Below are 13,243 nucleotides of genomic sequence, written 5' to 3'. Positions count from 1 at the left end.
TCTCCATAGTTTTGTCTTTTTTTTTTAGAATGTTCTATAGTGGGTATCATATAGTAAGTATATAGCATTTGCAAGTTTTTGTGTGTACATAAGTTTTCAGTTCATTTGGGTAAACAGCAAGAAACAGGATTGCTGGATTGTATGTTAAAAGTATGTTTAGTTTTGTAAGAAACTGACAAATTTTCTTCCAAAATGGCTGTACCATTTTGCATGCCCATCCAGCAGTGAGAGTTCCTGCTGTTCACATCCGTGACGACCTTTATGGTTGTCAGTGTCTGGGTTTTGGCCATTCTCCTGGGTGTGTAATGATGGTAGCTTATATTTTTAACTTGCCTAATGGCATATGATTTCACATGCTTGCTGTATTCTTTGGTGAGGTGTCCGTTCAAGTCTTTAGCCCATTTTTAAAGCAGGTTGTCCATTTTTTAAATTGTTGATTTAAGATTGCTTCGTATATTTTGGGTAACAATTCATTAGCAGATCTCTCTTTTGCAAATATTTTTTCCCCAGTCTGTAGCTTGTCTTCTCATTCTCTTGGCATTGTCTTTTGTAGGGCAGAAGTTTTAATTTAATGAAGTCCAGTATATCATTTATTTCTTTCATGGTTTGTGCCTTTGGTACATGTAAAAAGTCATCATCATACCCAGAGGCATCTAGGTTTTCCCCAGTGTTCTAGGAGTTGTATAGTTTTGCATTTTGAATTAATTTTTGTGAAGGGTATAAGGTCTGAATCTAGATTCTTTTTGTTTGTTTTTGCATGTGAATGTCTAGTTCTTCCAGCACCATTTGTTGAAAAAACTGCCTTTGCTCTATCGTATTGCCTTTGCTCCTTGGTCAGAGATCAGTTGACTATATTTATGTGGGTCTGTTTCTGGGCTCTGTATTTGATTCCATTGATCTGTTTGTTCTTTTACCAATACCATGCTGTCTTGACTCCTGTAGCTTTATAGTAAGCCTTGGAATCGAGGAGTGTCAGTTCTCTGATTTTATTCTTCTTCCATACCAAGTTGGCCATTCTCGGTCTTCTGACCTTAGAATCAGTTTGTTGGTATCCACAAAATATCTTGCTGAGATCTTGATTGGGACTGTGTTGAATGTGTAGATGAAGTTGGGAAGAACTAATATCGTGTCAGTATGGAGTCCTACTTCCTGTGAATGTGGAATAGGTCTTGATTTATTAATTTCTTCTTTGATGTCTTTCACGAGAGTTTTATAGTTTTCCTCATAAAGATTTTGATCATAAGTTGTTACATTTATACCTAAGTATTTCAGTTTTTTAGGTGCCGATGTAAATGGTAATGTGTTTTTAATTTCCAGATTCCACTTGTTGATGTATATAAAGTGATTGACTTTTATATCATAACCTTGTATCCTGCAGCTTTGCTATAATTGCTTTTTAGATCCAGCGGTTTTGTTTTGTCGATTCTTTCAGATTTTCTATGTAGACTATCAGGTCATCTGCAAACAAAGACACTTTTATTTCTTCACAATCTGTTCATCTTTTATATCCTTTTTTTATTTACTTGCATTAGCAAGAACTTACAGTGTGATTTTGAAAAGAGTAGTGAGAGGAGACCCCTTGCTTTTTTCCTGGTCTTATCAGGAAAGCTTCAAGTCTCTCACCAATAAATATGATGTTGGATGTTTTTATCAAGTTGAGGAAGTCTCCCTCTATTCCTACTTTGCTAGGGTTTTCATCATGAATAGGAATTGGATTTTGTCAAATGCTTTTCTGCATTTACTGGTATGACCATGTGACTTTTCTTTAGCTTACTGGTGTGATGGATTGCTTTAATTGAAAAGTTGAACCAACTTTCCATTTCTGTAATAAATCCCATTTGATCATGGTGTATAATTGTTTTTATACATTGTTGGATTCAACTTAATATTTTGTTGAGGATTTTTGCATCTTTGTTTATGAGCGATATTGGTCTTTAATATTCTTGTAATGTCTTTGTTCGATTTTTGCATTAGGGTAATTGCCACATGGAATGAGTTAGGAATTATTCCCTCTGCTTCTATCTCCTGGAAAGGATTGTAGAGGATTAGTATAATTTCTTACTTAAATGTTGAGTAGAATTTGAGTAGAATTCACCAGTGAACCTATCTGGGCCTAGTGCTTTGCATTTTTAAAGGTTATTATTGATTCAATTTTAAAATAGATACAGGCCTATTCAGATTGTCTAGTAGTTCTTGTGTGTGTTTTGGCAGATTGTCTTTCAGTGAATGGGTCCATTTAATCTGGGTTATTAAATTTGCAAGCAAGGAGTTATTCATAGTTTCCTTTATTATCCTTTGAATGTTCCTGGGATCCATAATGATGTCCTATTTTTCATTTCTGATATTAGTAATTTGTGTCTTCTCTTTTTTTTGTTGGCCTGGCTAGGATTTTATCAAATTTATTGGTTTCTTCAAAGATATAGCTTTTAGTTTCATTGATTTTCTTTATTGATTATCTGTTCTCAATTTCATTGATTTCTGCTTTGATTTTTATTTCTTCTGCTTACATTGCATTTCATTTGCTTTTTTTCCAAATGGAAACTTTGGATTAGTGATTTTAGGTGTTTCTTCTTTTCTAATATATGCATTCAGAGCTATAAATTTCCCTCTGAGTACTGCTTTGTTTCATCCTACAAATTTTGGTAAGTTGTGTTTTCATTTTCATGTAGTTCAAAATATTGTCTAATTTTTCTTTATTTTTTCTTGGACCTGTGTATTACTTAGAAGTGTGTTAATTGCCAAATATTTTGAGATTTTCTAGCCATCTTTTTGATTTCTATTTGAATTGCGCTATGGTCTGAGAGCGTATATTGTACGATTTATATTCTTTTGCATTTGTTTTGGATGTGGCCCCAAGTGAGGCTTATCTTGGTGAATGTTCAATGTGAGCTTGAGAAGAACGTGTATTTTCTGTTTTAGGATGAAATAGTCTATAGATGTTAATTCTATCTGTATGATTGATAGTACTGTTGAGTTTAGCTGTGTCCTTGATGAGTTTTTTGTTGGCTAGATTGCTCCATATCTAATAGGTATTAAAGATTCCAACTATTACTGGATTTCTTTTCTCCTTGTGGTTCTATCAGTTTCATATTTTGATACTTTGTTGTTAATTACTAAGCGTTAAGGGTTGCTGTGTTTTCTTAGTGACTCTGTTATGTAATTATGTAATGCCTTTTTTATCCACGACAACTTTCCTTACTCTGAAGTCTGCTGTGTCTGAAATTAACATAGCTACTCCAGCTTTCTTTTTCCTTTATACATGTATATGTATATATATAAAATTTATATCCTATAATATATTAGTTTCATTTAAATATATATATAAAATTTGTATCCTATAATATATATTAGTTTCAGGTGTACAGCGTAATGATTTAGTATTACATATATTGCAAAATGATCACTGTAACAAGTCTAAGTTAATATACCGTTGTTGTTTTTCTTCCAGCTTGCTTTTGATTAGTGTTAGCATGATATATCTTCCTTCCTCCTTTTACTTTTAATCTATACGCGTCTTTGGGTCGCCTGGGTGGCTCAGTTGGTTGGGCGTCTGACTTCAGCTCAGGTCATGATCTCCCCATCCGTGAATTGGAACCCCGCGTCAGGGTCTGTGCTGACAGCTCAGAGACTGAAGCCTGCTTCGGATTCTGTGTCTGCCTCTCTCTCTGCCCCTTCCCCACTCGCACTCTGTCTCTCTTTCTCGAAAAAAGAAACAGAAAAAAGAAATACGTGTCTTTATATTTAAAGAGGATTTCTTGTAGACAACCTGTAGTTGGGCCTTTGTTTTTGTTTTTAAAAAAATCTTTTAGGGGCGCCTGGGTGGCTCAGTCGGTTAAGCGTCCGACTTCGGCCCAGGTCATGATCTCACACCCGTGAGTTCGAGCCCCGCGTCGGGCTCTGTGCTGACAGCGCAGAGCCTGGAGCCTGTTTCAGATTCTGTGTCTCCCTCTCTCTCTCTGCCCCTCCCCCATTCATGCTCTGTCTCTCTCTGTCTCAAAAATAAATAAACGTAAAAAAAAAAAAAAAAAAAAAAAAAATCTTTTAGGGGCGCCTGGGTGGCTCAGTTGGTTAAGTGTCCGACTTCAGCTCAGGTCATGATCTCGTGGTTTGTGGGTTTGAGCCCTGCGTTGGGCTCTGTGCTGACAGCTCAGAGCCTGGAGCCTGCTTCGGATTCTGTGTCTCCTTCTCTCTCTGCCCCTCCCCCACTCATGCTCTGTTTCTCTCTCTCAAAATAAACATTAAAAAAAGTTTCAATTTAAAAAAATGTTTATTTAATGTTCATTTTGAGAGAGAATATGCACGTGATTGGGGGAGGGAGAGAGGGAGAGAGAGAGAATCCCAAGCAGGCTCCGTGTTGTTAGCGCAGAGCCCAATAAGGGGCTTGATCCCAGGACTGTGAGATCATGACTTGAGCCACAGTCAAGAGTCAGACGCTTAATGGACTGAGCCACCCAGGTGCCCCAGGCCTTGTTTTTTAATCTAGTCGAATCTGTCTTTTAACTGGTGATTCAGCCCATTGATATTTAAAAGTGATTATTGCTATATTTGATTAATATCTGTCATATTTTTATTGTCTATTTTTTGACCCTTTTCTTCTTAATTTTGTCTTCCAGTCTTTGTCTGCCTTTTGTGGTTTTAATTGAGCATTTTATGATTCCGTTTTCTTTTGTAGCATATCAGTGATGCCTTTTTACTTTTTTTAATGGTTGCCCTAGATTTTGCAATATACATTTACAATTAATCCCAGTCCTCTTTCTTCCTTTCCTTTCCTTTCCTTTCCTTTCCTTTCCTTTCCTTTCCTTTCCTTTCCTTTCCCTTCCTTTCCTTCCCCTTCCATTCCTTCCCTTTCCTTTCCTTTCCTTTCCTTTCCTTTCCTTTCCTTTCCTTTCCTTTCCTTTCCTTTCCTTTCCTTTCCTCTTCTCTTTTTTCTATTCTATTCTATTCTATTCTATTCTATTCTATTCTATTCTATTCTATAAGTAATCTCTGTCCCCACCATGGAGCTTGAATTTACAACTCCCGAGTTTCACACTCTACAGACTGAGCCAGCCAGCAGCCCTTAAATCCACTTTCAAGTAACACTAGATACACTGTTTCACAGTACAAGTACCTTGTAATAATCATGTATTTCTAATTCTTTCTTCCCATCCCTTGTCATTCATTTCACTCATATATAAGCTGTAATCATTGAGTATATTTTTACTGCTATTATTTTGAACAGACTGTTTGGTAGATCAATTAATAAGAGAAAGGAAAAATAAATTTTAATTTTGTCTTCCCTTATTCCTCCTTTAATGTTGAATTCCTTTATTTATATAGATCTAGGTTTCTGACCTAATATCATCTTATTTCCCTTTTAACACTTCTTGCAAGGTAGGTCTACTGGCAACAAATTCTCACAATTTTTGTTTGAGAAAGTCTTCATTTCTCCTTCACTTTTGAAGGATAATTTGGTGAGATACAGAATTCCAGGTTTGTGTGTTTTTTCTCGTGTCTACACAAAACGAACACCCTTTTTAGAATTTCCAAAAGCACAGAAGAGAGTTTTATTCCCGTCCAAGTTAGGACAGCTGCCTGGGTTACATAGCGGAGGGAGCTCTGGCAGAAGAATGTTTGGTGCAGGGTTATTTACATTGTTGAGGTTTTTTTTACATAAAAAGTTGCGAAGCATTAGACAAAGGACATTTCAGAAAGTTGTTGACCTAAAGTTTCTAGTATATGTGGGGCTGTAGGACTTTCATGTTAGGGGAAACAGGGAAGTTTCTTCCTTTTTCTTTTGTGTTCAGAATGCTCTTTTCAGCTCATTTTCTTTAACGAAGCAGATGTACGATGCGTGCTCAGGGCAGAAATGGAGCCCTTGCTTTGAGGTTTTGCCGAGTTATTTTGACCTTGGTAAACATCAAAGTTATTGGGCCCAAGACATTAAGTTGAAGATTTCCTTTATCACTTTCAACATGAAGTTTTTGTTTCCTTCCTGCTTATATAGTTTCTGGGAGAAGTCCGATGTAATTTTTATTTTTGTTCTTCTGTAGGTAAGGTGAACACCTTTCCTCTGGTTCCTTTCAAAGTTTTTTTCTATATCTTTGGTTTTTTCCTTGCCTTACAATTTTTTGTTGAAAGCCAGACACAATGTGTTGGGTGGTAGAAACTGAAGCATGTACGTCTTTCGTGTGAGGTTTTTACGTGTCTCTGGCTAAGAGATGGTTTACTATTCACTGTAGCTGGAGGTATCAGAGGCTTGAGTTTCTTCTAGTGTCCTTGTTTTTCTCTTCCCTGTTGCCTTTGAGTTTCCCTAGAAATTCTTTCTTAGGGCCTGTGCCTTGCACAGAATTGTAGCCCTGTTGACGTGGTAGAAAGGTATTGGGGGTGGGTGGAGAAGCCTTCTATAAACTTTAAGATTGAATCTCTGGTATTTTATTGGGCTGCAGTTCCTACGCTGCAACCTTCAGAAGAGTTTCTTGGCCTTTTTATTTTTTCCTTTCCGTATGTGTGGTGTGAACGGAAGGCTAGATTGAGCGGGAGTTGGCTCATGGCCCTTCTTCCAAGCAAGATAAGGCTCTGGTAGAGTCCGTGCTGTGGGCAGAGTAGTGCTCAGCGCTGTTTCAGAATGTTTCTTTTTGCCTTCTCCCTGCTCCGAGCACCTGGTTATGTGTGATCTCTGACCTTCACTATGGGAACCTGGTGGGGCTCCCGGAGGTAACACTCGTAAATGTGTGTGAGTTTTTATTTCTCAAACCCGTCAGCATTGAGCCTCCGGTAATTCACCAGTTGTGGCTTTTTTTGTTGTTGTTTCTTTTAATGTTTGTTTATTTCGAGAGAGCACTCAAGTGGGGAGAGGGATTAGAGAGGGAGAATCTTTTTTTTTTTTTTTTTTTTACTGTTTTATTTTTATTTTTTGAATTTATATCCAAGTTAGTTAACATGTAGCATAATAATGGTTTCAGGACTAGAATTTAGTGATTCATCACTTACATATAATACCCAGTGCTCATCCCAACAAGTGCCCTCCTTAATGCTTCTCGCCCATTTAGCCCACCCCCCAACCCAACACTCCTCCAGAAACCTGTTTGTTCTCTGTATGTAAAAGTCTCTTATGGTTTGTCTCCCTGTTTTTATATTATTTTTGCTTCCCTTCCCTTATTCATCTGTTTTGTATCTTAAATTCCTCATATGAGTGAAGTCATATATTTGTCTTTCTCTGACTTATTTCGCTTAGCATAATACCCTCTAGTTCTATCCATATGGTGTGTATATATATATATACACACACCCCACATCTTTTTTATCCACTCATCCATCGATGGACACTTGGGCTCTTTCCATACTTTGGCTATTGTTGATAGTGCTGCTGTAAACATGGGGGGAGTGCATGTGCCCCTTCGAAACAGCACACCTGTATCCCTTGGATAAATGCTTAGTAGTGCAATTGCTGGGTCGTAGGGTAGTTCTATTTTTAATTTTTTGAGGAACCTCCATATTTCTTTTCAGAGTGGTGTAGCACCAGTTTGTATTCCCACCAGCAGTTGCAAAAGGGCTCCTCTTAGGGAGAGAGAATCTTAAGCAGGTTTCATGTTCAGTACAGAGCCAGATGCAGGGCTCCATTCCACAACCCTGAGATCCTGACCTGAGCCAAAATCAAGAGTCAGACCCTTGACCAACGGAGCCACCCAGGTGCCCCTACCATTATGTTTAAGTGTTCCTGCCAGTATTGGCTTCAGAGACTTCTGTTCTGGGTAAGCTGTGACCACAGACTCTTGAGCACAGAAGGAGGGAATTAATAAATCTATGCTTTAATAAATAGATGACAAAAACAGATCAATAAATAAGGGAAGGCTCTTGTTTATAGTTAGAGTGCTAAGTGCTGACTGGTAAATGTGGGAGTGCTGCTGGAATCAAAAAGTCATCATATTATAGCCAGATTCTCTAAATTCTGCATCAGCCAAGAATTAGTAGGTGTCAGTGAGAGTGGGAAGGTGGGGGGAGGGGATTTAGATTAAAAAAAAATGCTAACAACAACAAAAAAAATGAGAGTAAGTCACAAGGACACAGGGGGCTGTCATTAATCATTTTCTGATACAGTTTCAACACCTTGGCTCCCATGTCCTTGTGACTTGCCCCCATTTAAAAAAAATTTTTTTTAATGTCTATTTATTTTTGAAAGAGAGAGAGTACAAGTGGGGGTGGGGGGGGGGCTGAGAGAGAGAGAGAGAGACAGACAGACAGACAGACAGACAGACAGACAGAATTTGAAGTAGGCTCCAGGCTCTGAGCTGTCAGCACAGAGCCCCTACGTGGAGCTTGAACCCACGAGTCATGAGATCATGACCTGAGCCAAAGTGGGACACTTAACCAACTGAGCCACCCTCAGGCTGAGCACCCTGAGCACCTGAGCACCCTAGGCGCCCCACCCCCATTTGTATTTCAAGCTTTCTGGTATAACTAGATGATCTAGGCTGATCTTGTACCCCAGCATCAGTGTCAGCCATTTCTCTGAAGATTCGTTGAAGAAAAATATATATTTAAAAAAATTTTAATTGTATGTTTGTAAAGTTTATGGGATTTGCAAATACAAACTAGTATAGAGAAATTAAAATGAATCTGTCATTTCAACAATTGTGAACTTCCTTGTGTTAATTCTTTTTAAAGATCAGGGCAGTATTTAACTCCAAAGAGAGAAGGATGGCAAAAGTTGAGAAATACGAAAGTGGAAATTTCATGTCCAGTGAGTTGCCAGCACTCTGAAAGGTCTTCTGCTGCTTCTGGGTTGAGTATTTGAGAGCGCAAGTGGAAATAAGTGTTTTCAGGGCATCTCTTTGTTCTACTTGACCTTCCCTCCTGCAAACCCCAACATGTCACATAGACTTTAGGTCCAAGTAGACTAAATTATGGCCTCTCTCCTGCCAGCCCATTGGGAGGAGAGCCCTCTGCCTGCCTGGAGGGGCTGTTTGCTGGGATTGAGCTCTGGGGGCAGGGCCGACCTTGGAAGTGTGAGGCCTGGTGCCCCACATCTCTTTGCCCTCGGGCTTACCGGCTGTCTCACTGAACATCGAATCCGACTTACTCAGTCTCACCGTGTGAATTAAACTAACAGGGGCACAGTGGGTACGATTGGAAGGAAAATGATAGAGGAATTATGCTGGATTTATAGAAAATTAAGTTTGTAAAATTACCAGTTTGGGATTTCAGTGTATTTGCATTCCATTTCTTTTCTAAAGCATTAGCAAATTTGGATTTGAAAATTCAGGATATGAAAATGAAACCCACATTCACGACACATACAAAAGGAATAAAGAGCTTCTGAAGAGAAAAGAATAATAGTCTCTCATTTTTGGTTTTTGTTAGGAGATGCCACAGAGAAATGTTTAAATTGGTAATACAACATACTAATTCTGTGGTGCCATTTCTGAAAGACTGGCGCTTGTCATTGGACTCAGATGAACATTTTGTGTTACTTCGACAGACTCTCTCTTTGACCAAACTTTGGTCAGGCTCCTCTGAGCCCTCTTCTTGACTAGACCTCAAGGTCGGCCTATAAAAATTGCAGATTGTCTACACAAACGATTCTGTTCTCCCCAAATACCCCGCCACTCCTCCCACCCTGAGAGACTTGAACAAACACCAGCATAGTTTCTAACAACTTAAGGCCATATCCCTAGGATTATGACCACAGCCCTCTTAAGATGTTTGCATGAGAAAGTGCAACAGTGCCCGGAGAACTCCGTTTGTTCAGGGAAAACCTGGTGATAGATCGGTCCCTGAACTCCTTCTTCTAGCAGTTACTTGAGAAAGCTTGGAATCATACATCCTTTCTCTACACCTTGGAAGTGTACAGCTTCTGTCTCTCAGAACTGTTGTCTCAGGGACCCGAGAAACTACTCTTTGACGTGCAGACGTTCAAGGAAGTGACTCTTGCTCTCAGTCCCGGCTCGGTGGGTGCCTTGCCCTGACTTGTACATTGCCTTTTGTTTGTTTTTCTTTTGAATAAGTGCCAGCCAACAACCCAAATGGCCTAGTCACCTTAACCAGCCATCTCCATGCCCAGTTTTTGTGGATTTCCACTTCCTGGACTCTGCTAGCTTAATAAGCCCCTGGTGTTCCCCTCCCTCCCTGCAAACGCCCAGCCACCTCTGCACAGATAGAAGTTGACTGAGTTGAGTTCACCCTGGGCTCTCTTCCGTATTGCAGTGGTTACGGAATAAAATCTATCCATGTCACTTTATCTAGTGTCTGGCTTTGTTTGCCCCTGATACACTCCACAGCTTGGGACAGAATTGTACCCCATCTGTACCTTTCCTCTGTATGTAGACCTTTTAAATGTCAGTACTTTCTTCCTCAAAACAAAAGGGCTCTGACTGTTCTGCAAAGCTCAGAAGCCTGGAAGGGAACTTCTACTTTTCATTTCTTCTTGGCAGCTTTAGTTTGGAATGTAGAGGGATTAAAGACCACAACAGAGTTTTGAAGGTGGTGGATGGAAATGGGAGGGAAGTAACTCGAGGACTCTGCTGGCAGGCCCTGGAGACTCACTGGGCTGGTCCTGACTCTCCACAGTCATAAACCTCCCTGGCTCCTCAAGTGTGCTGCTGGTGGGCGGGTCCGTCTGCTTGTTCTCGCCTGTCCCCCACCTCCAGTTCTCTTCCAGTGCTGGGGAACAAGTATAACCCTCAGAAAAGGGGCATTACAGCCCAGCCGTGTGGGAGCTTATAGATCCACAGAGGCGGCAGGATCAAGAGAAATCTATAAGCAAAAGAACTTTATTAAAACTCGTTCTCTGTATGAACCTCCTTTCAGATCTGCATCTTGTTGAAAAAAACGTACACTTTACTTTTCAAATGTATATCATACTTTTGTTGACATGTTAGTACCCCAGCTCCCCTCCCCTGTGGATCCTAAAATAACTTTTGGATAGATGGTTGGGGCTTGAGGGGAGGGCTCTTAGATTGAACTCAGGTATAGAGATGAGTGCATAAACTATAAAGTGTTACAAACTGAGGTGAGGCATTCACCTGGATTCTGGTAGATGGATACCTTACTTTTCCTGTATGAAGATTTTTAAAGAAACAGCAAAGTCGTATGACAAAAGAAAAAAAGAAAAGACCAAAACATAATGAATTTTAAACCTACTGTCTGGTAATTTATCATCCCAGACTGTCTTTCTGTGGGAGAGACTAAAGGAATCACGGGAGACGGGAAGAAAGGCCAATACCGAATGCCTCCCTAGGAGCTGGAGTGCCCAGGTGGCCAGCCGCGGGCACTCAGATTTGGTTCCCTCCACTCAGAGACCCTGAAGGAAAAAATGTGGTGACTGCCTCTGTTTCCCTTGTCTCTTCTCAGAAAAACTGAGTATGGAGCATGCCGCCGACATGGAAAATGTGAAGTCCTTGGTTCACAGACTGTTTACAGCTTTGCATTTAGAAGAGTTTCAGAAAAAGAGAGAGCACCATTTACTGGAGAAAATTGACCACCTGAGGGGACAGCTGCAGCCTCTTGAACAGGTCAGGAAGCATCACGGTTGAGTCGATTGAGTGCGTGCCACGTGAGCATCTTTGCGAATGCTCCACTTATGCTCATTTTCTCCTTTGATCTTCCTGAGCCTGTGCCTTTGGTGGTGTTACCTTTGCCATTCTCGAGATGAGGAAGCTGGGGCAGCCAGCGCACGCGGCAGACACATGGCAGAGCCAGAACAGGAACTCCGGTGGCCCGGCTAGAGCCGCCATCTTTAACTCTGTGCTGTGCTTCCTCTCCAAGGCCCCGGTGTCTCTGTAAATGAGTAGAGTGTGTGCGGGGATGCACTAGCTGGAGTACCACCAGTTTCTTTTCGGAGGCGAATAGGCCCAGGGCCGCAGCTCTGCTTAACAGATTTACAGCCAGAGGTTAGCGATGGCCTCCTCACATCTGAAGGTACTCACTGGTGGAGAAAAAATAACTTTTGGGGGAAGAACAGGCAGGAGTCTGTACGTTTTAACTTAAGGGAAGAAACTGCATTTTTTAAACCTTGGATCCCACTTGCGATTTTTAAAAATGGGTGGGTGGCTGTGTATCTTTGTATCTGAATAGGAAGTTTCTGGAAATAAAAGAAACTTTTAACTGTGTCCTCTAAGATACATGTGCCCATATATCGAAGGGTTGGCAGAGCGACTTTTCGTTTGTTGGATTGTGTACCCACGTTTTTATTTTTTAAAAAGTTGGTGATATATTGTATCAAGATTTAAAAATCTAAAAAGGTGACCAGCGGGAGGTTTTCCTCCTCCTAGCATATCCCCCCATCCATGAGTCATTTTAGATTTCCTTTATCTGTATATCCACAAGGACAAATAAATTATCTTGTTCCTTTCTTCAGAAAAGGGCATATGCTATTACATATTTTTCTTCCCTTTTTTCACCAACGGTGGATCCTGGAAAGATCTCCATCTATGTACATGGAGAGCTTCCTCACTATGGCTACGTACTAGCTTGGATATATAGATATATGGATCATTGTCACTCTTTTACCCTTAAGGATCTGTAATGAACCATGTGTGCACAAGTATATCTATAATCTGCATTCCTAGAAGTGAAATTGCTGGGTCAGAGAAAACAGGCATGTAATTTTAGGTTTCAGAGGAGAACGTCTTGAGTTTTTCATCGTATACCCTTCTATACTTTTTAATTTCTCCCCCCACAAGTAGGTATTACCTTTATAATTTAAAAAGTGACTCATTAATGAGCTGATTTAGAAATAAGTGATCACTCATTAATGTGTATGTTCCATAACCTGTTCCTAAATCAGACCTCTTTAAATGCAGATACATACTATTTTACTTTTGTTCCTTCTGCTTTTATTTCCCCTTACGTTGGTGCACTGTAAATTGAACTAAGCCGTTTTTCCCCTTCAGATAAAGGCTGGAATCGAAGCTCGCTCAGAAGCCAAAACCAGTGGACTTTTGTGGGCTGGATTAGCATTGCTATCCGTTCAGGGCGGGGCGTTGGCCTGGCTCACTTGGTGGGTGTACTCCTGGGATATTATGGAACCAGTGACATACTTCATCACATTTGCAAATTCCATGGTCTTTTTCGCATACTTTATAGTCACTCGACAGGTGAGTAGTTTGTTAGGAAAATGGTAAGTTTAGGACATGTTTTGCAAACAGTTTTTTTCTGCAACTCAAATAATGAGTGATAAATCCTTTTTATTTACTGAATTGCTCTCTGAGTTTTTATAAGCTGATAAATTTTGTTGCTTTTCATGAGAGTAGAGATTTGTATA

General features: G+C 40.0%; 1 protein-coding gene across 1 annotated transcript in view; it reads left to right on the top strand.

Annotated features, from left to right (window-relative positions):
• The window catches only part of MCUB (mitochondrial calcium uniporter dominant negative subunit beta), a 37,756-nt gene that overhangs the window by 21,721 nt on the left and 2,792 nt on the right, over positions 1-13,243 (top strand). Inside the window, 2 exon segments of the mRNA XM_019417380.2 lie at positions 11,332-11,492; positions 12,873-13,076. Coding sequence (XP_019272925.2) covers positions 11,332-11,492; positions 12,873-13,076 — 365 coding nt within the window.

The sequence above is a fragment of the Panthera pardus genome, unplaced genomic scaffold (assembly GCF_024362965.1).
Source record: "Panthera pardus isolate Hobbes unplaced genomic scaffold, ASM2436296v1 HiC_scaffold_13, whole genome shotgun sequence".
NCBI classification, from domain to species: domain Eukaryota; kingdom Metazoa; phylum Chordata; class Mammalia; order Carnivora; family Felidae; genus Panthera; species Panthera pardus.
This window is presented reverse-complemented; position numbering and strand designations above follow the sequence as displayed.